The sequence below is a fragment of the Periplaneta americana genome, chromosome 16, assembly GCF_040183065.1.
Source record: "Periplaneta americana isolate PAMFEO1 chromosome 16, P.americana_PAMFEO1_priV1, whole genome shotgun sequence".
Classification (NCBI taxonomy): Eukaryota; Metazoa; Arthropoda; class Insecta; order Blattodea; family Blattidae; genus Periplaneta; species Periplaneta americana.
The window spans coordinates 175,708,451-175,735,178 of NC_091132.1; the positions used below are offsets into that span (position 1 = coordinate 175,708,451).

The 26,728-nt window shown below is 35.2% G+C and overlaps 1 protein-coding gene across 7 annotated transcripts in view; it reads right to left on the reverse strand.

Moving 5' to 3' along the window:
• LOC138692017 (zinc finger protein 493-like) overlaps positions 1-26,728 on the reverse strand; it is a 51,905-nt gene that overhangs the window by 18,925 nt on the left and 6,252 nt on the right. The window contains exons 1-3 of one of the 7 annotated variants that reach the window (XM_069814800.1): positions 13,628-13,768; positions 5,919-6,016; positions 2,507-2,644 (exon numbers count right to left, since the gene is read on the reverse strand). In XM_069814800.1, coding sequence (XP_069670901.1) covers positions 2,507-2,644; positions 5,919-6,011 — 231 coding nt within the window. In that variant the 5' untranslated portion in view covers positions 6,012-6,016; positions 13,628-13,768. Of the gene's footprint in view, positions 1-2,506; positions 2,645-5,918; positions 6,017-6,428; positions 6,726-13,627; positions 13,769-15,968; positions 17,773-21,216; positions 21,300-25,470; positions 25,608-26,728 lie in introns of those variants that run through there. The other 6 variants (XM_069814797.1, XM_069814796.1, XM_069814795.1 and 3 more) reach the window with 6 other exon arrangements.

A 26,728-nucleotide genomic window follows, 5' to 3' on the forward strand; every position in this document is an offset into this window, starting at 1 on the left:
CAGCAAACAACGATTAACTTCATTTGAAAAAGTGAATGAGAATGACACTCGAGCCATATCCCACGAAGGTAAAGTTGACAAATGATCAAATCTTTAAGGTTAAATTGGTATATGAACAATTTTGATAAAGGAGTGTTTAAATATACATATTAGAGAGGGTGATTCACGAGGAACGGGAGAAGAGTTCGTGGCAGAAGAAGATATCAGCACAGTCTACTATATATAGTCACGAAGCTTGGGGTGATTTTTTGCATTTGTTGTGATATTTGCTAGCCGCTTGGAGCGCTGTGAGTACTAGGAACAATAGACTGTGCCACAGCCGTCGTGATCTAATACAGGCCGTAAGGCAGACCGTGTGATTCGCTTAACCCGATCACAAAGGACGGCGTTTCAACCATATAAATTAGTTGGAATGCATAAATAGTAACATATGTTTCTCTAAAATGTAGCGTAATTCCATTGATAAAATTTAAAGCAATGATTATGAGAAACTTCAGATATAATTCACTTGCGAGTTAAAATGTAATATTATTTATGCTGTGTAAATTACGTTCTTCGTATGCGTAATACCTGCCTTTATTTCGATTAAATATTGTGAAGTTCTTGTACATTCATTTATGCACTATTCAATAATTTTCAATTGCACCACACGGATTACACATACGAACAAAGTAATTTTCACACCAAAAATAATATTACATCTTAACTCGCAAGTGAATTATGTCTGAAGTGTCTCAAAATCGTTTTAAATTTTATTAATGTAATTACATTACATTCTAGAGAAACATGTTACTGTTTATGCATTCCTAATAATTTATATGGTTGAAACGCCACCCACCAACGTCACATGGTCTGCCTTACGACATGCATTAGATCATGATGGCTGTGGCACAGTCTATTGTTCCTAGTACTCACAGCGCTCCAAGCGGCTAGCAACTATCGCGAGATTTGCAAAAAATCATCCCAAGCTTCGTGACTGTATATAGTAGACTGTGGGGCTAGCATGATATTAGAGATCCTGATCTTGTCTGGTGGACTATTCTAGGATTTTGGACGTGCAATCATGATTAATTGTTTCTTCTCATGTAATAATCAGTGTAAGGTTGATACTGCAAAGTGGAGAAGGATGGAAAAGGAATTCTGAGGAAGTCTTTGTCACTTGACGCGTTAATTTCTACTGGCTCCAGGATATTGAAATTAATCGTGTAAAGTTCAACTGTAAACAGAATTTTAAAACAAATTTGAAAGAAACTAATTAAGTACAGTACATTCCCTACTTAAGATGCTTAGGCCCAATTGTATAAAACTCCCTGACTAAAGATCAACTTTGATCGAAGATCGAAAAGTGAACCGAGTTCAGACACTTATTCTGTTCACGTGAAAAGGATTTGGCAACATCGCATAAACGGGTAAAATACGTGATGCGCGGACCATGTTATACAGGTTTGTTCAGTGTTGCCAATCTAGCGACTTTAACTCTTTCAACAACAATTTCTTTTAACTTTTATATTGCTTAAATAGGGATTTAGTGACCTTTTTAGCACCTCACAGTGACAAAATTTGATCTTTCTTTGTTGATAATGAGAAATCTAGCGACTTTACAACTACTTTTTGGCGACTTTCCATACACTCTGTTGGAGACATTGGTTTTTTGTGCAATGTAAATAATGGCAGACAATAAGAAGAAGGTTGACTGTTCTCAGAGTTGTTATCATGTTATGGTGTTTGATACTGCTAAACATAATAAAGCTTCATAAAACGACAATTTTCGTTTAGTAATACAGTTAATTGAAAATTTATGAATGTACCTATCATATCCATCAATAATTAATGGTTGTTATAAACATAATATAATTATAGGTTATGTTATTTGATACTGCTGAACACGATAGAGCCTTATAAGATATAAGATTGTTTGTGTATTAAGGCAAGAAATTGAAAGAAATATATATAAATGTACCTAACATATCTATTAATATTAATAATAATGGATATTTTATTTGCACAATCTGTCACTCGTATATTTCAAACAGAACAAAATAACTGAACTTGGATCATCTAACTTAATCGGAGAAATTTCTTCGGTCAAAGTTGACTTTAGTTTGAGACAAATTAATCTCAGATTAGACTTTATACAACACAAAATTCCAAGTTCAGCTGAAACAAGGATCAATTTAACCTCTGATCTAAGATTAAATGGTTTATACAATCGGGCCTTAGTTAGCCATCACGCGGGTAATTCAGGGTGACAACATAGTTCGCTGTAAATCAAATTAAGAGCGAGGATATGAAAACATCAAGATGGATATAATTTATTGGATGTTCAGCGTCGCAGTTCCTGCAATTGAAATGGGCGGGAAATATTCTCGAAAGACGACAAGGTAAAAAAATGTGAAACATAACAGAAATAATCGTATTCTTTGGTCACTTGCCTGTAGCAGCCACATCAGTAAGTAAATAACAGAGAGAGAACTAGCGACCAACACACTTCAAAAACTGCACTCACCTCAGCTTCACTCTTCATCATGGGAAAGTCAATTGGCATTGCAGATTCCTCAAATACTATCTCCGATTTAATGTCATATCTGTGGTCTATACATTCTGTTTTTATTCTAGTGACGTCCAAATCTAATAAAGCTCGTTCCTGCAAAACATAATAATTATGTAATATATCATAATGTTTCTTCGTTTGTGTAATGGCGAGCATTTGACACATAGTCATTCACTCATATGAAGCCAGTTGTGTAAACTTCTTCTTCTAAATGAAAACTCGTTCGAGTCTTCGTAAGGAGAGAAAGTTTATGAAATTTCAGACACTGTATGAAGCACTAAGCATTTAGATTAACTAGACGAGCTACAACAGGATATCGAAAACCGATTCTCCTGGCCAACTATAACAGATGAGGAGTAGATCATCAAAGTAACCATTTGATACCGTCGTCCAAGTTGGATGATCGTCCGCCTCTGCTGAAGCATGTAATTTTGAGGACAGCAATTGGCTAGCTAGGGGCATTCCATAGTGACACACGTAACATTTTTTAAGTACCTAACTATGATCTTCACAGGATATTTAATGAAATGCTTTGTAATTCATGAAAAAAAAAATACTGTCTTTTAACATAATCATTCCTAAATATAAACACAAATTCTTAATGAAAAGGAATAATTAATAATTAAAAAAATATTAAATATTGTATGGTGTGACACACGAACATTTTGTTGCCACTAGATTTATCACCAAAATGGAAAATGTTCCTATTATTGTGCCAAATGACATAGGCTAAATGCATTCAGTTGTTTTCCAAACTATTAAGACACTTGTATAGTACATGTAACTGCTAAATCACGAACTTTAAACAAAATTAACAGTGCCATTAAGAAACAAAATATTGCAAATATGTTGTGACACACGAACATTTCTGTCATGTTGGTTACTAACTGTTTCAAATGCACTATAAATACATCACTTCTTGTGGAAGACTTATACACTATGCCTACAGTTCTTATTATACAAAACAACGCTAGATTGCACTTTTAAATTTAAAATATCCACAGTTGTTTACAACCATATGTGGTGATATTTCCTATGCAATGTCATGTGACGAATATACCAATATGTCAACCATTTGTAGTACTTCCCTTCCTTGGACATCACAGACACTTTAAATTTTTCGCCACCACAAGATTTTCTAACTTCACATGTAGCCTATATTTGACGTTTTTTTTTTACTTGGTCATTTAACGACACTGTATCAACCACTAGGTTATTTAGTGTCAATGGGATTGGTGATAGCGAAATGATATTTGGCGGGATGAGGCCGAGAATTCGTCATAGATTCGACATTCGCCTTACGGTTGGAGAAAACCTCGGAAAAAAAAACCAACCAAGTACTCAGCCCAACTTCAATTCTTGAAAATACTATCAAAAATGTTCAAAATGTATTAATATTTATATCAATAAAAGAACTAATATAAATTTAAAAAGGCCTAACTTTTAGAATTGCTCAATGACACCTAGAGTAAGTTAATAAGTGTTATTAAATAAAACGATTTTAAATTAATATCAGAAATTTAGTACCATTTACGTAATGTGCAAACAATTACACCAATTTATTTATACATAGGCTAGTATGGTGGCTACCTGTTTACGATATAAATGTACTACATAAGCTTGCTTTTTTATATGAAATAAATTAACATAAACAATTTTTGTAAGTTTTTAATTCAAGGAATTAAAAAAATAATAAATATTTTATACGAACTTTAGGCATAAATTGTCTTATGCTAATTTTAGGCCTACACACTATATTTTTACAACAGTTGTTGTTTAGTCTGTCCAAAGACAGGTGTGAACCTCACAAGTGATACCAAGAAGGCATCACTTATGAGGCAACTAGGCCAGGAGATAATGGGTTAGCATGGGCAGTTCCTTTCCCGCTTACAACAGTTATGGAACACACATTTTCAAAAGTGTTTAACTTACAGTTTATGTACATTGAAAAAAAAACGCACAGGTGCGTGTGCACGCACACACAATTATCTAAATCAACAATAAGTATTTGAAATTCCACTACTGATTATGTTTAGACGTAAAGACTTCCAATAACAACAAAAATTGTTCGTGTGTCACAGTCATTGTGTTACGTGTGTCACGTGTTTTTCTTGTAGAATACGTACATAAATCAAAATGTTGTCCATATAAGAAGTTGATTGTTATGTGATGTGTCTCACTTTTACATTTATGAAACATGAAAAAATTAAATGGTTTTGAATAAATATAAACAAATGTCCATTTGAGCGTGACACACGAAATCTCAACCTTTCCTTGTAATAATTGCAACCAAGCACGAAATAATCATTGTATTACGGTTTCTATGTATTGTAATTATTAACAAAGGTCCGCACTTGCATTTAACATACAGAAGTAATGATTTATTTGCCTCAAATGTGCATTCAAATATGTGATTTCTAGTAGATAATTTCCCGCTCTTAAACCACAGACTTCTTGGTGCTTTTTGTCCCACATACGTATTCTTACACAATGAGTGTTATTAGATTAAAAGAATTCGGATCATAACGAAAAAAATGACATAGGCTATAACAAGCAGAGATTCGTGAGATTTTTATTTTTCGTGAAAATGTCGCTTTTTCGTGGAATGACCCGCTGGTATTTGCTCTGTGTGGCCTGTCACGTCCACAGTTATAATAGGATAATTTTTCCGTCACACGATACTTTAAAAACAACGTAGTTAAAAATGAATAGTAATTCAGTCAACAGTAACAATATATAAACAAGTAACAAATATAAATGACCCTCGGTAGAAAATTAAAGGAAATTAAACGCAGAATAAATATATGCCTGTTATTATTCGGTTGAGAAGCTTTTGTCATCCTGTCTGCTGTCAAAAAATCTGAAAGTTAGAATTTATAAAACAGTTATATTACCGGTTATTCTGTATGGCTGTGAAACTTGAACTCTTACTTTAAGAGAGAGGAACAGAGATTACGAGTGTTTGAGAATAAGGTACTTAGGAAAATATTTGGAGCTAAAAGGGTTGAAGTTACAGGAGAATGGAGAAAGTTACACAATGCAGAACTGCACGCATTGTGACATAATTAGGAACATTAAATCCAGACTTTGAGATGGGCAGGGCATGTAGCACGTATGGGCGAATCCAGAAATGTATGTAGAGTGTTAGTTGGGAGACCGGAGGGAAATAGACCTTTGGGGAGACCGAGACGTAGATGGGAGGATAATATTAAAATGGATTTGAGGAAGTTGGGATATGATGATAGAGACTGGATTAATCTTGCACAGGATAGGGACCGATGGTGGGATTATGTGAGGGCGGCAATGAACCTGCGGATTCCTTAAAAGCCAGTAAGTAAATGAAGTAAATTCGGTCAATATAGTTTACCTCAGACAAAGGCTTCTCCTCTTCTATCTCAGTGTTATCACTTCTTTGTAAAGCCAAGGGATCGACGTCATGTTCCACTTTGATCACATCCATTTCGACTGAAAAATGAAATTAATGAGCAACTGAAATTCATATGTAGTTCCTAGGATATTTGGATATTCACATTATCATTTTTAAATTAAATTTATTATTAAATAATATAATATAACATCTTCTTATTGTGTGTGTATATATTTGCGCGCACAAACACACACACGCACAAATAATGTCTACATCAGCATAGATGTTTATTTTGAATACAGGGACCATTTACATTAGCCTATTTATGTTACAAACAACGCTTGGGAATAATAGACATAAACATATATTATCATAGTTTTATCAATCGTGTGCTTCATCCCCCTGAAAGATGAACATAAACGTGGAAATTATGAAGGTTTAAGCATTTAAATTATTTACGAGCATGGTACAGAGTATTATAAACTCACTAAAGAATAAAATGAATTTTACCTGTTGCTTGTGGGAGAAAATAATGTATTTCAATATTCAGCTACAACACTTCAGCAATGGCGATTTCAAAGATCAAGCATGCCGTGATATCTGGTCATGTATTATGACGTGAATTAAAATCGTGATAGGCTATATAGGATCTTGAATAATGTAACAATAACTTTAAAATCTTATACTAAACTCCGAATTTTACTCCTCGCCCTTGTTTCTACTATAATTCAGCCGCAATAGTAGTATCAGTGTTATATCCAATGACATTAATTGAATATTTCTTGCTGCTATGACTTTCCATGCAGTCACTCCATCGAATAGGGATTATAAAGAATGGACACTTAGCGTCGGTATCTTTGATGTAGCCGGACTGATTTCAACGACCTTCAAGCCAGCTAAAGCGTGAGATTCTGCTTTCTCCCTAGAGTTGGCGCTGACATCACACCAGCTAGCAGTCGACACAGCGGAAATATAACACATATAATTAATACATCTAGGTACATTATGTACTCAAATAAAATAAATTGGATCCAGAAAATAATAAATCCTTCATTAACTGTAATGTCTAGACTCTAGAGTTCCTTTATAATGAGAGTTGAGACGTTGACCCCAACAACAATTAAAATATGTAACGATTTGATAGCGCTGAAAATGGAAAAACAAAACTCTTACGAGAAGTAAAACCATACACCTAGATTACATTATTATACAAATATTAAACGAATTCGATACTTAATTTGGTAATGTATTATATTATTTTATAATATAATGTATTATATCTGAAATATAAAATATTAATATCACAACTAGTTTCTCACTGAGAAATAAGGAAAAGCTGTTAACTTGAATTTATTTGAAGCAAAGCGTTACTGGATTATGCAATAAGGTAGACGATGTTTGGATCCTGTGTCTCAACTCTATTCTCAATTATTATCTTAGCGTATGCTCGAATACACTACCTCTAGCGCTTGAAAGTGGAACTAGCCGCTGGCTCACAGAGAAACAAAACACGGAAAAATTTGCACAGTGTCCATTCTTTATAATCCATATTCGCTGGTCACTCTATAGTAATGAGCATTTCGTCACCCGTACACAAACAGGAAGTAGAGTAGCGTGCAAATTAATCCGAACACGACATATTTTTACATTTTCTGTCATCGTTGGCCTCACAGTTGCTCATACCGCTTTAATTGACATCTGTAGTACGTGTAATTCCATTGGTGAAGGTCTGTCGTTATTATTTTTTTTATAATATGTGACATTTTGCCTGTCGTTTTGTACTTATAAGCATTTCAGTTGTGTTGAAGACTTAATACTGCAATCCTGTGTACATTCTGTCGTCTTCACAAATGGATACAACTCCACGAAAACGGTCTAAAATTATAACATTAGCAGAGCATTCTTCTATGACACAGAGGCAAATTGCTGCAGAATGTCACATCGGTTTAGCTACTGTTAATTCGATCATAAAACGATACAGGGAGACTGGATCCATCACACCCCAGAAAAAAGGAAACTGTGGCCGGAAAAGGAAGACTTCACCTGCAGATGATCGTTTAATTGTCAGGAAAAGTAAATTAAATCCTAGACTAACTGCTGTCGACTTAACCCGCGAGTTAATGGCTACCACTGGGGCGAATATTCACGTCACAACAGTGCGGCGTAGACTTTTGGAAGCTGGACGAAGGGCTCGTAAGCCTATTAAGAAGCAACTGCTAACCCCTGTTATGTGCAAAAAACGCAAAATTACATCAACACTGGACAGTGAATGACTGGAAGAATGTACTTTTTTCCGATGAGTCTCATTTCGAGGTCCACGGCCACCGTGTTTCTTACGTACGGAAAGGATTCGAAAAAGTAACAGCATCTCATCTCGAACAAGCACCCAAATACCCACCTAAAGTAATGTTTTGGGGTTGTTATATACATGAAGGGCCTGAAGCATTAATACCTATCAAGGGAATGATGAATTCTGGCAAATATATTCACTTATTGGAAACCAGAATCGTACCCCAGTTGCAAAAATCATTTCCGGATGGTAGAGGTGTGTTCCAAGACCTGGCAGCATGCCATACGTCTCGAAAAACTAAAGAATTCTTCAACAAGAAGAATATTCAGGTACTCCCCTGGCCAGGCAACTCACCCGACATCAACCCCATTGAGAACTTGTGGTTCATTTGCAAAAGAAGAATGCAAAAAATGGATTGTTCTACAAAGGAGAAGATGATTTCTGTCCTCATTGGTGTATGGTTTCGCGATGAAGAAATGAAGAATGTGTGTTGGAAATTAGTGGAATCCATGCCAAATCGTCTCAGAGCTGTTATTAGGAACAAGGGAGGCCACATAGATTACTGAGGTATGTCTTAGATCCTTTTTTTTTATTCCGTTTGAGTGTTTTTGTATAAGTAATTACGTTGTTCGGATTAATTTGCACGCTACTGTATGTAGAGATTGTTAGAAATAACCAATCAGCTAGAAGAAGAATATAGAGTGGCGTTCTCTAAAGAACGTTCGCATTATTACTGATCTGAAAAAAAGAAAACTGTATTAAACCCGGTTTTCAAAGACCCCACCTCGTGCAGTAATACACGATGTCGCCTCGTGCCCTGGGTATGTAAGTTGTATCGGTCTTGCGAATTTGTAACTCTGACCCTGATGTCACGAGACTTTAGGTTTGTTCCAGCAAGCAAATCAGAATGAGTTCCGAACTAATATCGAACTTCTTTCGATGCATGCGCCAGCTGTGCACGGTGTCAGAACTAGTTCGGGATTTTAAATTTTTGGAACGTTTCTTGACTTCTTCTTTCAGGACCTTCGGAGTTTCTTCTCAACAGTAATCTCACTAGACGTTTTGATTTATCTAGAGAAAATCAAAACTCGAGTGGGATTTAATTGACTATTACACGATTAGAAGAAAGTATATAAAGATTAGAAGTAACGAAGTACTCCAATACAATAAAATATTAATTGACTTACGAAAATACAACTGTCTTCAAATGTATTATTGTACCACAGTCTACTATATACAGTCGCGAAGCTTGAGGTGATTTTTTGCAAACCTCGTGATAAAGCGCTCCAAGCGGTTAGCAACTAGAAACAATAGACTGTCCACGGTCGACTTTGGACTGTGTCGTATTTCCATCGAGTGCTAGCTCGTTGCGTATTTCAAATTGATGCTTGTGAAATGTTGTTATTTGTTGTAATGAAAGTGTTAATGTCTAAAATACAATAATTGGAATAATAATATTTTACTAGAGACGTTGACAAATTAAGTTTGTTTTAATGAAATTTATTGATCACGTTTTATTTTCAATTCTGATGGGATTATTATTGCTTAGGCCTATTTTTTTTCAAAGGATATGTTTTTAATTATAGCTGTTAATTTTGTTGTTATTTTTATTTGTTACTTTACTAGAGACATAGGAAAAGTCTGTTACAATAAAATTTATTGATCACGTTTTATTTCCAATTCTGGTGTGATTATTATTGCTTAACCTCATCCCACTTTGTTAACTACGTAAGCCTACACTACAAGTACCGGTACACGTAAGTTACTCCATTAATTCATATTTTCATTATTATTGTTGTAAAGAGAAATGCAAATTAATATTTATTGGTTTTATAGTTAATTATCGCTATAATCTTGAATGAGTGAAGCGATTATAGTAAATTTGAGTTCGTTTTGCACAAACAAAAATAATATTAACCTATTTCTTGCAGGTATCTTCGAGTTTATGGTCGAATTTTATATACTTCATTAAAATAATAAATTCACTTTATGCATTTAATATTTCAATAATGGAAGGAAGGCGTTAATTTTTCCAAAAGAACACGACAACGAAAGTGTAACATATTTTGTCGTCTGCTAGGAGAGAGATCTGCGATGATGAGGCGAGAGTAGCGCTCCTAGTGGTGGGCAACTACTCATGTTTGCATTTTTACTACATATTGAGCTTCGCGACTGTATATAGTAGAATGTGATTGTACCATCTCAACATTACAAATATTACGCTAGATGCATGCTAGATGGCACTAGTGAGCGAGAAGTTCTCGATCTATTATACATGGTTGCAATGTTACTAGTGAAGAAGACTTTGTTGATTCAGTTTCATTTTTATTAAAATGCAACATTCCACTTCAATTATCCGAATCCCAGTAATCAACGTCACTTGACAGATGATATACAATAAATCTTAATATTAAACAATCTCTGATACGTGACTATCCATAATATCATATAGCAGAAGCTATAACATAACCTAACTAATATACACAAGTGTTAGAAAAGTTTTAATTAACGACGATGACATAAAAATAAACATGAATAATTTTAAAAGGAATAATTATTGAATGTACAATTTTCAAATTTGAATGTGGTTGGTGGTTCAATTGCTGTTATATTGGACGTGTGCGTAATAGAAGTGGAACTCGTTGGTTTAGGCCTACATGTTGTATTCAACTTATTCAGATTTTCCGAATGAATAATTTTAAAAGGAATAATTAATGAGTGTACAATTTTCAAATTTGAATGTGGTTGGTGGTTCAATTGATGTTATATTGGACGTGTGCGTAATAGAAGTGGAACTCGTTGATTTAGGCCTACATGGTGTATTCAATTTATTCGGGATTTCCGAATGGTGCTCTTCATTTATTTGTAAATCGGATTTCAGATGATGCATAGGAATGATCAGTGATTTTTATTAATTCTTGTTCTTGAATGCCAATGCGAGTCATATTTGAAACTGCTGTGCATCGACTGGAGTGGTTTGTAATTATATATATATATATATATATGTGTGTGTATGTATGTATTTTTGATGGCCAGACCAGCGCAGTTTCAAATGTTGGCAAGCAAAGAAACAAATGCTAGGGACACGATAAAATTGTGCGATTAGCAGCCATGATTGGTTGAAATACGACCTTTCGTACCGTTTTATTGGTCAAAAGTAGTATGACGTAGTAAGAGTGTAATAGTCATATTAAAATTATATTCATTTTCCAACCTTAATTATTCGTAAAATATATCGCTATCACCTTCCAAATCACTCATAATGATTATTATTTTCTTTTAATCTCCCTTGTCTCGATGCATTTTAACCGTAACTGCGCATGCGTCAACAGTTCAGAATTTCCAGATCCCTGCTCTTAATCCAAACCAATTTCACTCGTCCCGAACAAGATGAGTTCTAAAGCACGTTACAACAGGAAACTGGGCGTTCAGTATGGGTTCGAAATCAGTTCTAGTTGTGTTACAACGCACATTGAGCTACTGTGATTCTGAACCATGCTGGAACAAATCTACTGTGTCGCTCCTATCAGCTGTACTGTCACACACAATTCTAGACGTCAAGAGAGAGAGAGAGAGAGAGAGAGAGAGAGAGAGAGAGAGAGAGAGAGAAGTTCATAGAGATGCGTGTTACAGAAGGAAAAAAATCATTATTTTATCCGAAACTATTCAAAATGGGACACATGGATATATGAACATTTTTCTTCACAATGATGACACAAATCAAATGCTAGAATATGGCAGAATCTTTGAAAATCATCCTGTATGTTAGGATATACAATACAATAAGGCAAAACTGTAATTAAACATAATACGTTTTTGAGTTACATTTCAAGTTGCCATTTTTTTTACATATGCCAGTTATACATTAACTTAAATGTTTTGTGGGATTGGTTGAAAAACAGGTGGGAAATAAAAACTATAGGCCTATTATAATTATTATTTTTCCCATTTCAATCTCTTCCCCCCCCCCCTTTCGGCTAATGGAGCGCTGCATTACTATCTCGTACTTAACCTAATACATCTTCAAATGTTTAGAGCTCTCTCCTCAGTCATACCAACATAACTTTGGTAACATTAGGAAAGCTTTATGTGAGTATACACACACGATATGCCTTGCATATACGAATGTGGTAGGTTAGTTTAGGATATTATTAGAATTTTCATATCCGATTCTGTGACAGGGTAGGTTAATTTAGGCTATTATAATGCCTTGTATATAAGCTGGTAATTTTTTGTTGTGTGACGTTGTCACTAATAAGGTGGTGTCATGGAGGATTTTCACATCCTCAGTAACTCAGAGGTAGTTTTGCCCTCCGTTCTCTAAAATTTGTCAGTTTCTACTACTTTCATTGCACTTCTATCAACACATATTTAAATATTTTAATTCTACTTACCAAATAGGACTCTCTCAATCTAACCATTAGATCACCAGTATCTAATTTGGTGGAAATACTGGAACTTGTGGCATTGTTGTGTAGTCTGTCTATGAGAACTTGTGTGAAAAGTCTTTTGATCACAACACTTCCCATCTCCTCTAAGACTTCTCTTTTAATTACTACGATGGTATTAATAACTTCAGTTTTTTAAATATTGCGATATGAATTATTATGGCGTTCATCTGACTATACAATCGTTCAACCTTTACGTTGGACAGACGCTAAAAAAATTATTTCAGAACACTTTCAGAAACTTCTTTAAAAGCGTTGTTTCCCCTAACATCTCTGCATTCTTTTACTTCACCCCAGAATTCCAGAACTCTATCCGAGTTATTTTATTCAAGTGAATTGGAATCAGTTTTCTTTATTTGAACATAGCACATATCTCCTCTGCCCCCTTCCAGCTATTTGCGTTTCAAATATCTAGATACAGCTGGAAAATGGCAAAATTGGCAACACTGGCGCCACAACATCGTTCAAACAAATTACAAGACAAAACCTCCACCTTCGATAATGTCATTCTACTGTAAATACAAATTAATGGACTCATGTAATATTTAAATTATTTCAGTTTAAATGTTAGGAACGACATTCACACTGATATATTATTGACTGTACGCGTGTACAGTGAGATGTATTAAATGTTATTACAAAATATTTGCAGTCTATAACGGATAATGGCAAACCAGTTTAAAACCAAATTCTTATTTAATTACCTAGTTTCGTATTCATTAATAACTGCCTTCCAATGCACACCAGTACGAATAAGGATGCCAAATAATCCTCTTGTGTTCAATTCTTAGATTGTGTAAACAATGAAATTAATTTGACTATGAGCAGATGTACACAAATGAGAGTTGCAATGAAAGGCAGAGTTTAAGAATGTAGTTTACTCCAAAATGTTTGCCTTACTCTGAAACAATGTCCCTTCCCGAAGAAGAAAAATCATTTAACTTACGTTTATATGCAATAAAATGAATTACCTGTTGCTTGTGGGAGAAAATAATGTATTTAAATATCTCTTTGCAGCTGCAACATTTCAGCAATGGCGATTTCCAAGATCAAGCATGCCGTGATATCCGGTCACGTATTATGACGTGAAAAAAAATCATGATAGCCTATAGAGTATCCTGGATCATGTAACAATAACTTTAAAATTTTATACTAAACTCCGAATTTTACTTCTCGCTGTTGTTTCTACTATAATTCAGCCGCAATAGTAGTATCAGTGATATATCCAAACATATTAACTGAATATTTCTTGCTGCTATGACTTTCCATGCAGTCACTCTGTAATAATGAGCATTTCGTCACACCGTACAATAACACGAAGTATCTAGAGATTTTTAGAAATAACCAATCAGCTAGAAGAAGAATATAGAGTGGCGTTCTTCCTCTACCTCGTTCAAAATAACACAGAAGCAGCTCATTTCTATTTTTGAGATGTTGCGAAAGGCATTCGTCTATAAATCTATTACAAAATATGTTTAATGGATTATCAGCAACTTTCATTCATAACTGGAGAACACAAATCTTGTTTTATGCGTATATACTCAGTTCAGGGGGAAAACGTCGATCCTAGACTGAATTCCAGTAGATCATATAATTATGTCAACGCTATGTTAAAATCATTTGCACTTTCAAGAGAACAACCGCCAGGATCGCCACCTGTCCGCCGTAAACGAACCGAGATGGCAGTACAGTCGCTAATGCAATTCAAATGGGAATAATGACGTTACTCCTTACGTAACAACTACAAGGGAGGGTAGTAGACCTGACAAACTTCAAAATCTATAAGGACGACCTATCTGTCTATAAGTGATCTAGTATACCAGATAAGAAAAATATTGTGGCAAAGAAAAGGGTGGAGTGTTACCAACCCTGAATACCATCGTACTAATTTATGCCTCATCTTCTCTTGGCTAGCGTTGACGTACGCGCGCTAGAAATTAGTCCGCCATACCTATCGAGATGTTGTTGATCATTTAGACCAAGGAGTTATATACTGATAGGATAAAAAGAAAAGAAGGAGTACCACGATCTAGTATATAGTCACGAAGCTTGGGATGATTTTTTTTTTTTTTTGCATTTCTCGCGTTAGTTGCATGGAGCGCTGTGAGTACTAGAAACAAGAGACTGTGTCACTACCATCGTGATTTAATGTAGGCAGACCATGTGACTGGCTTAACCCGATCAGGAGGGAGGCGTCTCAACCCTATAAATTAGTTGCAATGCATAAAGAGTAACATTCATTTCTCTAAAATGTACTGTAATTGCATTAATAAATTTAAAACAATGATTATGACACACCTCAGACATAATTCACTTGCGAGTTAAGGTGTTATATTATTTTTGGTGTGAAAATTACGTTGTTCGTATGTGAAATACCTCAATTTATTTGGATTAAATATTGCGAAATTCTTGTACATTGATTTATGCACGATTCAATAATTTTCAGTTGCACCGTAATGATATTTTGACATGTTGAAATTATAGGTTACGTTTGCTGTACTAATACTTAAATATTCGCATTTATACATCATAATTAGCCTAAGTAAAAAGTTACGTGTGATAACATGTAAATACGATTTGTCTCTATTTCAGTTGTATTTATTCGTTTCTTACGGTACTCCAATCTGAAACTCTGATTAATGTACTATGTTAATAGGCTAAACAAGGGCAGAGATTGCTTTCTACTCATACTCCTTGCATATACGGATCTGTGACAGGTTAGGTTTGATTAGTTTTGGCATTTATTATGTCTTGCTGATACGATCACCTGCACCTCCACAAAAAATCTCTTACAAATTCAACGATTTTCACTTGCGAAATCGCAGCAACTACCTCAGTGCTAGTTCCACCGCTTATGAGTGCTGCCTTATTGGCCTTCGGACACTTGACTATATTGAAATACGTTACCCTCACAGCGCTATTACTAGAGCAACTAGATTTACAAAGTCTCCAATGGCCTTCCATTACATATGTAGGCCTATGTTACGTCATATGGAAATTATAGGTTATTATTTATATTCCTATATTCGCAATTATACATTAGAATTAAGCATAATGTCATGTATCATATGCCGCACATTCAATTTGTCTGTATTTTAATACTACAATTGAGTACTGAATTACTGTACTTACCTAAAACTTTAAAAGACGAAGTAACACAATCCTTCGTACAGTAATTTCATAGGAGTGGTATGGTAAATTTTCAATCCACAATTAAGGAAGGTAGATGTGCTAAATTAAAATCAGAATATAAATTCGTTTTTATTAAAAATCAGAATAGCTTCAATGCTAAACTTAAAATGTTGATGCGAATAGATTATATTAACACGTAAAATTCTCTTCACATTAAAATAACACAGTTTTGTAATTATTTCTGCAACAAATTATGCAATAAGAAGTAAAGGGAACTTATGGACACATTATACTAAATAAAACTTAGCTATGATACACAATAAAGTTATAATATAATATTTCACTGAGCTCGAAAGTCTGAAATAGAAAACCCGAACAAACATTACGGCCTGGTCTAGATCGAAAAGGCATTGACTGTGCCGTATTTCGCATTGTTGTGAAAAGTTGTGTAAACGTCAACTGTTCGTTATCGGTTGTTATAAATGTAATTGACTAAAATACAATAATTTGAATAACAACATGGGGCAAGGAGATGTTTGTAGTACTATAAATTGTAAACAAAAAGGTCAGAGCCTGTCCCATTTAAGCACGCTTAAATGGCAGTGACCTGGGTCGGGATCGAACCCGTAACCTCGGTCATAGATCAACACTATGATGACTGCGCCACCCAGAGCGACGATTATTCAGAGAACACACAAAAAAAGGTCGCGAGAGGTACCAAAATAGACTTTGTTACTGTCTAAGAATGGGGAAAATTTTTGAACATTTAATTTAGTAAATTTAATAAAATAAACACAGCAAATTACTCAAATTACAAACGACTTATTGTGCATTTGTTAAATTTTAAATGTAAAGTACCCAGACGACGAAAGAAAATATAAAATCGGAAAAATTCAGACGAGTGATTTTCTAGTCTTATCACTAGTTTGAATTTGTGCATGACTTTGGAGAAAGCACGAATTCGCGTACAAGTTTCCGCGGTAATTGGAACTGAATATTTCCGCCTGTGTGTAATATTGCATGATTTCTGAGGTAACTGGAAGAAACGAAAGATGTCCCACAAATGTCGCACTTGAATGGCTTCTTCCCTGTGTGGCTCCATTCGTGACTCTTCAGGTGCCCTCTGGAAGAGAAAATTTTACCGCAAATATCGCAAGTGAACTCTTTCTTCACTACGTGTCTGCTTAAGTGTTTTTCTAGACGTCGCAAAAGCCAGAAAGATTTGTCACACATATGGCATTTGAACTTCTGTCGTAAGTGTACCACTGCATGCTTACTTAAATATACCTTGCACGAAAAACGCTTTCCACACACTTCACAAGCGAATTTCTTCTCAACATCGTGGATGCGTTTATGTACTTTCAGATTAGAAATTCCCCCAAAAGATTTGCAGCATATCTTGCACTTATACGGCTTTTCACCAGTGTGTATTTGCATATGGCCTGTCAGACTATGGTTGTACGCGAAACGGCTCCCACAAACATTGCATTTGAACGGTTTCTCGCCAGTGTGTATCCGAATATGTATTTTCAAATAATTAAATGTCCAAAATTTTTTCCCACACACGTCACAGCCAAATCGCTTCTCGCCAGTGTGTAGACGTTCATGAGTTTTGAGATGACTAGACTGTGTAAATTTTTTTCCACATATATTACAAATAAATGGCTTCTCCGTTATATGTTGGAATGCATGCTTTTTTAAATTATTGTAACATGAGAAATTCTCCCCACACACATCACAACCGAATGGCTTTTCTCCTGTATGTACACTTTCATGTTTTTTTAAGGAACCGAAATACGAAAAACGCTTTCCACAGAAACTGCAAGAGAAGCGCTTCTCGCTTTTGTGCAGGAGTGAATGGCGTTTGAGAATTTCCAAGTCAAAAAACCGCTTTCCACAAACATCACATTTGTGTATCTTCTTGCTTGTCTGCAGTTCATCTTGTGCAATACTGTCGCAGTGGGTTGGATCCTTACCGGCAATGCTATGAAAAAAGGGTGCTTTTACTGAGAACAAAAATAAATAAAGCAACAAACTTACATATATATCACTAGAGCCCGGACGTTTAGGTATATATAACAGTTAAAATAGGCAGGCAAAAAAGGCAATAAAACGTAAAAAAGAGGCACAATAATCTCTGAAAAAGGCATTACAAATTTTAAAAAGAATAGTATATATATCAGCAATAAATTTAAATTATATCAACATAACTCAAACATTTACTTCGTAGGTGCCAAATGTTGACTTACAAAAAACTTTTTTTTTTATTTGTGATTAGCTGTCACTTCACAAACTTACATAACAAAACTGTCCCATCGGTTGAAAACACATGGGCACCAAATTCACTAACGTAAGCATGAAGTTTACTTTTCAATGGTTTACTAAATTTAGGCATTCTAGCTAACCGATCTTATACCTTCTATCACCTGACAATAACTAACTGTTCCTCACTCAAATTTCTTTCAACTAGAATAATAAACACGTGTAGCACAAAATTGTAACAATAAGATTTGAAAATATGAAAGCAAACAATTGAAAATGCTACGTGGCAAATACTATGAGAACGAGCTTAATATTTAAAATTATAAAGCTGATTGTCTGTGTCGTGAAGACATGACAATATTATATTTGTAACTGTGGATTATCGATCATTATTCATATTACACCAAAAGTATTAGAGCTCGATTATTAGCAGATTAAGCACCGAAATAATTTACTTTTTTTTTACTATTGTTTGTAAAGTTATTCACTGTTTCAAGTATTTAAATTTCATACACATTACATTACAATTAATTAGAGAATTGCAAATAAACCAAAAACAATGCTTCAAAATGACAAAAAAGGCATTTATTAGTAATATACATTCTAAAAGGACAAAATACGGAAAATAAAAATTGACCCTGTCACTTTGATTTACTCCAAAACACATTTATATCTAGGCAAATGATTTACTTCCCCCAGTAAAAAAGAAATTTTCTCATATATCTGGGTTCTAATCATCACTATATAGAATAAGCACGCAAATACACAAGCTCTAACGCATACAAATTTATTGCTTTTGGTAGGTAATAAGTAGCGTTGGAAAAAAATCCTTTGATATACAAAATAACTGTAATTAAAAATTTCAAAGGCAAGTTGGGTCCGATAAGTATAGGTAATATAAATATCAAATATATATAGGTTCATTATAGTCAAATTACTTATCAATAATCATGCTTTAAACCATTAGGGTATTACATGAAATGGTACATAAAAGCTGACAAATGTTTTCGCCATGAATAGAGCACCCTCAAGTTATATCGAAATGAAATAACGATAATAAACCCATATAGATTTGATATACTGTAATTAAAGCTCATAAATTTCTTAACATGCCATCAGTTCTTACATCTATATGATTTTAGTGTACTTGGAAACATTTTAGTTTTGAGGAACTGAAACTACAGTTGTATCACAATGCACTTGGTCTCTATGAAAAATAATGCAAGTGGTCAGTCCCCTTGTAATGCTCCTGGATCTCTCCAGTACTATATTTGTAAAAAGCAGACGGAGGAATGCTATGTATTTCTAAAAATGATATAACTGAATAAACACGAATAATTGTTCTAACATTATAATTGCAATATTATTTACGGTAACTTAAGGTAATAGACAATTTTTCTGCTGGACTTGGTTTTTCAACAAATGAGCTAGGAATTCTTTTCACATCATTTTCAATTAAAGACAAAATAAAATTAAACTGCTCTACGGTAAGTAAAGAAATATAGCATTTAATTTGATCAGTAAGTATACAAAGTAGCGCACTGCAACATCCTTGTATATAATTTCAATAATTTGAAATTATTCAAATCTGCTTTACAGGGAGCTTCACCTGAAAGACTTGATTTGCATAATCCTTGTTTATGTCTGGTTTTAAACATTTCTGGAGTATCTGTCCGTTTGTGTACATATATGTAATTCGATCATAATGGTCTTCTTCTTCCTCAAGAAGTAATACATTCGTTATTTTTTCCTCATTTAAAGCCAGTTTAGAACTTGTAAATTCTCAAGTTCATAGTTGAACAACTGGAGACAATCGATATTAATATGCAATGTCCTCGATTGACTGACTGTCGTTTCTTAGAAATCGATTATTTTCTACAGCAAAGATGGCGACGTTCGCTCTCAAGGCCCGTTACACACTTGCAGAGTTTTCGCCAGTGAGAAATGTGTTGCGAGAAAATTAAAAAATTGATAACAAGGATTCAAATGGGCGTCCACACACTGGAAGAGATTCTCGCTCGAGGCAAAAAAGTCGCGCGAGTTTCTCGCTGGAATCGATAGCTCAGCGAATTTTCTTGACACATTTATCAAAGATGTTTGACATTTATACCAGACTGTGTTTATACTCTTATTGACGATTGAATGTAGAAAAAGATATCACAGGTGGCGATGAATTGTATTGCTTTTATTTGAAAATTAGTTAAGATTTCCGATAATTACAGTCAGAAACTTATCGAACTTGTACGATGTCATCCTTAGCCCTATTTATATGATACACGGGATGAAAACTATAAAAACACGAAACTTAAAGAAGAAATCTGGAGATTATCTGAAAATAAATAGGGCTATATTTTATTTTGATGAGATTTAATAGTATTAATTAAACATTTGAAATAATGTATCTATATGTCTTAACAGTTTACGTAACCTTAATCAGAATATTGCGAAGAATTCTCTGTCATATCATGAATGGCAAAAAAAAACTGTGGTCCATTGAACCTCAAATAACGCCTAAACGTATCATCATCCAAATCGAAACCAGTGTCCAAAACTCGCCGTTATTTTCGTAAGATACAATGTGATTTTCAGAAACTTTTGGCTTTAATTTTAGGCCTACTTCTTCTTTTCATGAACAAAATATGTTCATGTAACTCCATTTCCTCATCATCTGAATACTCAAATTCAACATAGCGTTCGTACGTAATTTGTAAAGTACGACAATATACTTACAGGTTATATATTTAAGTACGACAATATACGTAAATACATAACCTATAATATTTCCCGCAACGGATAATTATTCTAATCAGAAAAATGCTTTCTGCATGAAGGCAGTGCATAGATGATCATAGCGAGGTGTGATCTCTGATAACTAGAACTCGCCAAGTGTGTGGAGGAAGGCTCTTCGCCTCTTTCTCGCAACACATTTCTCGCTAGCAAAAACTCTTCAAGTGTGTCACGGGTCTAACATCTCTCGATTTCTATCTGGTGGGGGGGGGGACTCTAACTTCGAACATCTATATTAAGCTACAATTTCCCACAAAACGAGAATTTTATCTGAATTTGTACGAAAGTTACTGATGAACAAACAGTGCATATATTTTTTGGGCTACTCTGTATAGAAGTGAAAGTAACAACGAAGTAAATTCTCAAATACTTCACTCACCTCTCAGTTAAGACTTCATCCTGTTCTGCCGTTACTTCCAGTTTGATCACCTCCTCCAATTTATTTAACTCAAGTGGATCTTTCTGTACAAGAACATTATGAAAAAAACGAAGCTACAAGACAATTGTAGTTCAGGACTCAATAGATAGTAGTTTATACACTGCATAACTGATTCAAATGCTACTTAATCCAGTAAACAATTTGAACAATGTTGATATAAGTATGTTATGCAAATACTTGGGTTGGATAAAAAGTAATGGCAACAGTTCGATATTTCTGACATGGCTTTATTCACAAGGGTACAAAATTTACGTACCTTCTATATAGTCGCCCCCCTTATTTATCACCTTTCGCCAAATGTTTGGAAGGTGTCGTACATCATCAGCGCGTCCATCTTTGTTGATGTTCCATATTGACCGTCCTATAGCACGGATAAGTTCATCTCTGGTATTGTACCGTTTCCCTCGCAGTGGTTCTTTCACTTTGGCGAAGAGATCGTAATCACATGGATCATATCGGGTGAGTATGATGTTCCAGAATCTCCCATTGCGAGCAACGCAGAAGGTCCTTGACAGCAGCAGCGGTATGACTCTTTGCATTATCATGAAGAATGATGGGGTTCTGTACCCCCAAGTGTCGTCGTTTTCTCCTGAGGGCTGGACGAAGGTGGTGCTGCAGGAACCTGCAGTAGTAGTCCACGTTTACCGTCTGCCTTAGAGGTACAGCGTGGTGCAGTATTACCCCATCAATGTCATACGCCACAATGAACATCACTTCCAACAAGGCTTTCCCGAAACGCTTTAACCCATCGTGCCACTGTGCGATATGGCAACGCTCTATCGCCACATGCTTCACGCAATCCCTGAAAACATTCTTGTGCACTACGACCTCGTGTCACTTCAATTTTGATCCAGGAACGTTGCTCTAGTTTTGTAAACGTGGTCTTAGGGCGCTCGCACTATCACTATGAAAGTGAACGTTCTACACACTGCAGTAGATTGACAGAGTACTGTCGCCACTGGCTACACTAACTCATCTAACAGTCCTTGTTCATGTCCATACAGCTGGCAACTCTCGAACGCACCATCGTCACGTTACAGCAGTGTTGCCATTACTTTTTATCCAACCTATGTATATACAAAAGTGAAAAACAAAATATCATTGAACTTACTACGATATATCCTATTTACCTAACATTTTCGTAAACAATTCTCTTATTGGTTAATTTACGGATTTACGCCGAGGTATCAGGCACATCTCTCCACTTTCCATTATCTCTCTCTCTCTCTCTCTCTCTCTTTTTCTGTTTTTTTTTAACAGTGAAATTTGCTAGCTGTCCACACCTATGGAATAACAGTCAGCACATCTGGCCCCGAAACCAGGTGGCTCGGGTTCGAAGCCCGGTCGGGGCAAGTTGCCTGGTTGGGGTTTTTATTCCAGAGTTTTCCCTCAACCCAATAAGAGCTTAAGTGGGTTTCTTCCGGTGATGGACCCCAGACTCATTTCACTGGCATTATCTTCTTCATTTCATTCAGGCACTAAATAACCTGAGATGTTGATACAGCGTCATAAAATAACCCAATTAAATAAAATAAAAAGTGAAATTTGCTTTTAAAACACTTGTTGGTATATCTTTCCTGAAGTTTGTTCTTGAACATCTTGTGGAAGTCGAATATTGTTTGCTATCGCATTGTCGTAGTAGCGGCAAGAGTAAAAGGGAAGTGTTCAGGTGCATAATTATATTGTAATGCTGGTATCACGTTATTATACTATGAAACTGCTTGTACAAACAAGAATGCATTGTTGAAAATCAAATTGGATATGTGTTTATTATTTATCCCTATGAATAGTAACCACAACACTCAATTACATTTGCAATACTATAATTAAATCGTCAACAGTACTATTTAATCACTTTCTAGCACGTACACTATATAATTCGATAAGAAAGGTTTATTCCACAAAAAGTTGGAGTTTATTTTTCAACTTACTTTATACTTCCTATCGAAGTAAGAAATACTTGTAATAACTACACCACCAACAAAACCGTTGCTTAAAATAAAACCACAGCTTGACTTTCACAAATCAATTTTGCTCCGACAATGAATAAGATTGAATATATTTCTTTGCATCGACTCTAATGTGCTTCACCAGATCGACTTCATGACATCATCAATTATTTCTCTGTGAAGAAATTGCGAAGGAAATCTTTATAGTTGACAAGTTAGAAGCATGTATTTTGTATTTTCTGCAATGTAACATTTCATTTAAGACTAATTTAAACTAAACATGACCTGTATAATAGCTGCTTACAAACTGTTTGAGAGAGTTCGATGGTGGCAAATTTTAGCAGTGCCTAGGCGCGGCACTATACCTAAATCCGGCACTGTTTACGACGCTTTACCAACTGCTGTAGTTATTTAGCGTCTCAATGAAATGACGGTCATATTTCCAGCGAAATGAATCCAGAGTCCAAAGACGAAAATTATCCAGTTCTAATGGATTGAGGAAAAAAGATCGGAAAAGGTCTCAACCAGGTAACTTATCCCAACCAGAATTTCAACCAGGGCCCGCTCGTTTCACTGTGAGGCAGGCTAATTGTTATTACACATCAGTGGATTTCATAATCGATAAGTCAATTGGAAGATCAGATAAGAATGAACCTCGAATCTTATCCTAAGATGGACACAGGTGAGTAGAATTCAGGAATATCACGTTCACAGTCGATAAAATTTTACGGCAAAATTCGTAATGCGAACATTTTGGTAGGGAAGCTATCTCACATTTTTTTTTTTCTAGCAAACCCAAGACTAAATTAAGGGTTGAAGAGTAAGCAGAATTTTAAAAGAATTTACAATCCTGACAAAAAAATTATCTTATTCTAACAAACAATGGAAGATAACACATCATGTGTGTATATTAAGGCCCGTAACATACTTGCAGAGTTTTCGCTAGTGAGAAATGTGTTGCGAGAAAGAGGCGAAGAGCCTTCCTCCACACACTTGGCGAGTTCTCGCTATCACAGATCACACCTCGCTATGATCATCTATGCACTGCCTTCATGCAGAAAGCATTTTTCTGATTATAGTAATCACTTGTTGGGGGAAATATTATAGGTTATGTCTTTACCTACATTGTCGTACTTAAATATATAACCTTTAAGTATATTGTGGTACTTTACAAATTACGTGCGAACGCTATGTTGAATCTGAGTATTCAGATGATGAGGAAATGGAATTACATGAACATATTTTGTTAATGAAAAGAAAAAGTAGGGCTAAAATTAAAGCCAGAAATATCTGAAAATCACATTGTAACTTACGAAAATAAGGGCGAGTTTTGGACACTGATTTCGATTTGAATGATGATACGTTTAGGCGTTATTTCGGATTCAATGGACCACAGTTTTTTGCTATTCGTGATATGATGGAGAATTCTTTCGTATATATTCTTATTGAAATTACGTAGACGTTATTTCAAATGTTTAATCAATACTATTAAATCTCATCAAAATATAATATAGCCCTATTTATTTTCAGATAATCTCATATTTGTCTCCACATTTCTTCTTTTAATGTTCGTGTTTTTATAGTCTTCATCCCGTGTATCATATAAATAGGCCTACGGGTGATTTCGTACAAGTTCGATAAGTTTGTGACTGCAATTATCAGCCATCTTTCCTCATTTTAAAATAAAAACAATACAATTCATCGCCACCTGTGATATCTTTTTCTACATTCAATCGTCATAAAGAGTATAAATGTCACACATCTTTGATAAATGTGTCAAGAAAATTCGCTGAGCTACCGATTTCAGCGAGAGAGTCACACGAGGTTTTTGCCTCGAACGAAAATCTCTTCCAGTATGTGGACGTCCATTTGGATCCATGTTATCAATTTTTTAATTTCCTCGCAACACATTTCTCGCTGGCGAAAACTCTGCAAGTGTGTTACGGGCGTAACTGAGACTGACCCGAAATTTATACTGGGCTATCAATTAAATTTAAATGTATGTGGTAAAAATTATCAGTGCTGATGAAAACATCGACGTGAATATGAATTAGTGAACGTTCAACATTGGAGGCTCTAAAACAAACGAGGGGTGGAAAAGAATCAGTAAAGACTATTGGGTGAAGAAATGGACAATATGGTAAAAACAATGGTATTCCCTGTACACCTGAATGTAGCAGCCACATCAGTCAGTAAATAACAGAGACAGAACTTGCGACAAACACACTTCATAAACTGCACTCACCTCAGCTTCACTCTTCAGCATGGGGAAGTCAAAGGCACAGGAGTTTCCTCAAATATCATCTCTGATTTCAGATCATAGCTGTGGTCTACACATTCCGTCTTAATTTCAGTTTCGTGTAGATCTAATGAATTAACTTCCTGCAAAATACTGAATATCATAATTATATGATATATAAAGATCACAAGGAGAGGAAGAAGTTTTATTTTTTCCAAGTGGAGATTTTTACTGTGTTATTTAACGACGCTGTATCAACTACAAAGTTATTCAACGTCGATGGCATTGGTGATAGCGAGATGAGGCCGAGGATTCGCCATAGACTACCTGACAGTCGTCTTACGGTTGTGGAAAACCTCGGAAAATCCTCAACCAGGTAATCAGCCCAAGATTCATGTGAAAAAAACCCTTTATAAAAAAATTAAGGTATTGTGAATGGTCAATATACCATATCAATATTAAATGTTATCATTAGGCCTGTGATATTGGAGCATGTTTACAGTGAAAGAAAAAACCAATTCACTACAGGATAGACACAACCGCCGCGGTACAGTTCATTCAAATATAATACAAACTGCCGTGAAGTGTAGTGCGCTCCGCAGTATGGCTCAGAAGGAAAGAAATACGTCTTGGAACTACAATATTTAGTTTCGCAGTATGGTGCAGATGTATTTTGCATTCTAAATAACAATCTGTATTGTAAACTTTGCAATGTCGAATTACGTCTGCTAAAAACAAGGGATATAATGTTCAAAGGCACGTAAGTACAATGAAACATGAAGAGCTGGAACAAGGAAATGTGTAGAAGGACCCTATGTCAAATTCAACATTTTATGAAGACATGTGTAAGGCATTTATACCTGCCGACAAACCATTTAATAAATTCGCAAATACAGCTTTCTGCAAGTTTTTAAAGAAATACACTAGAAGAGAAATTCCACATCAGACTATGTTACGGAAGTACTATGTCGAGAAAAACCTACACACATGGGTGTCAATCGATGAGACGACAGATGCTGTTGGGTGGCATGTAGGCTAGTTAATGTGATTGTTGGGGCTCTAGATCCGGAAGACTCTGCTGGATCATACCTACTGTCATGTGATGTGATAAATGCTGTGAACAATTCTACAATATGTGGGGGTTTTTCAACATGCAAAGCAATTATTATGGCCATCAGGTAGGTATAGAGGATGACAAAGTACTTCTGATTGTTACCGTTGCAGCATCCTCTATGTTAAAGGCAGTAACTACGTTGAAAACAAC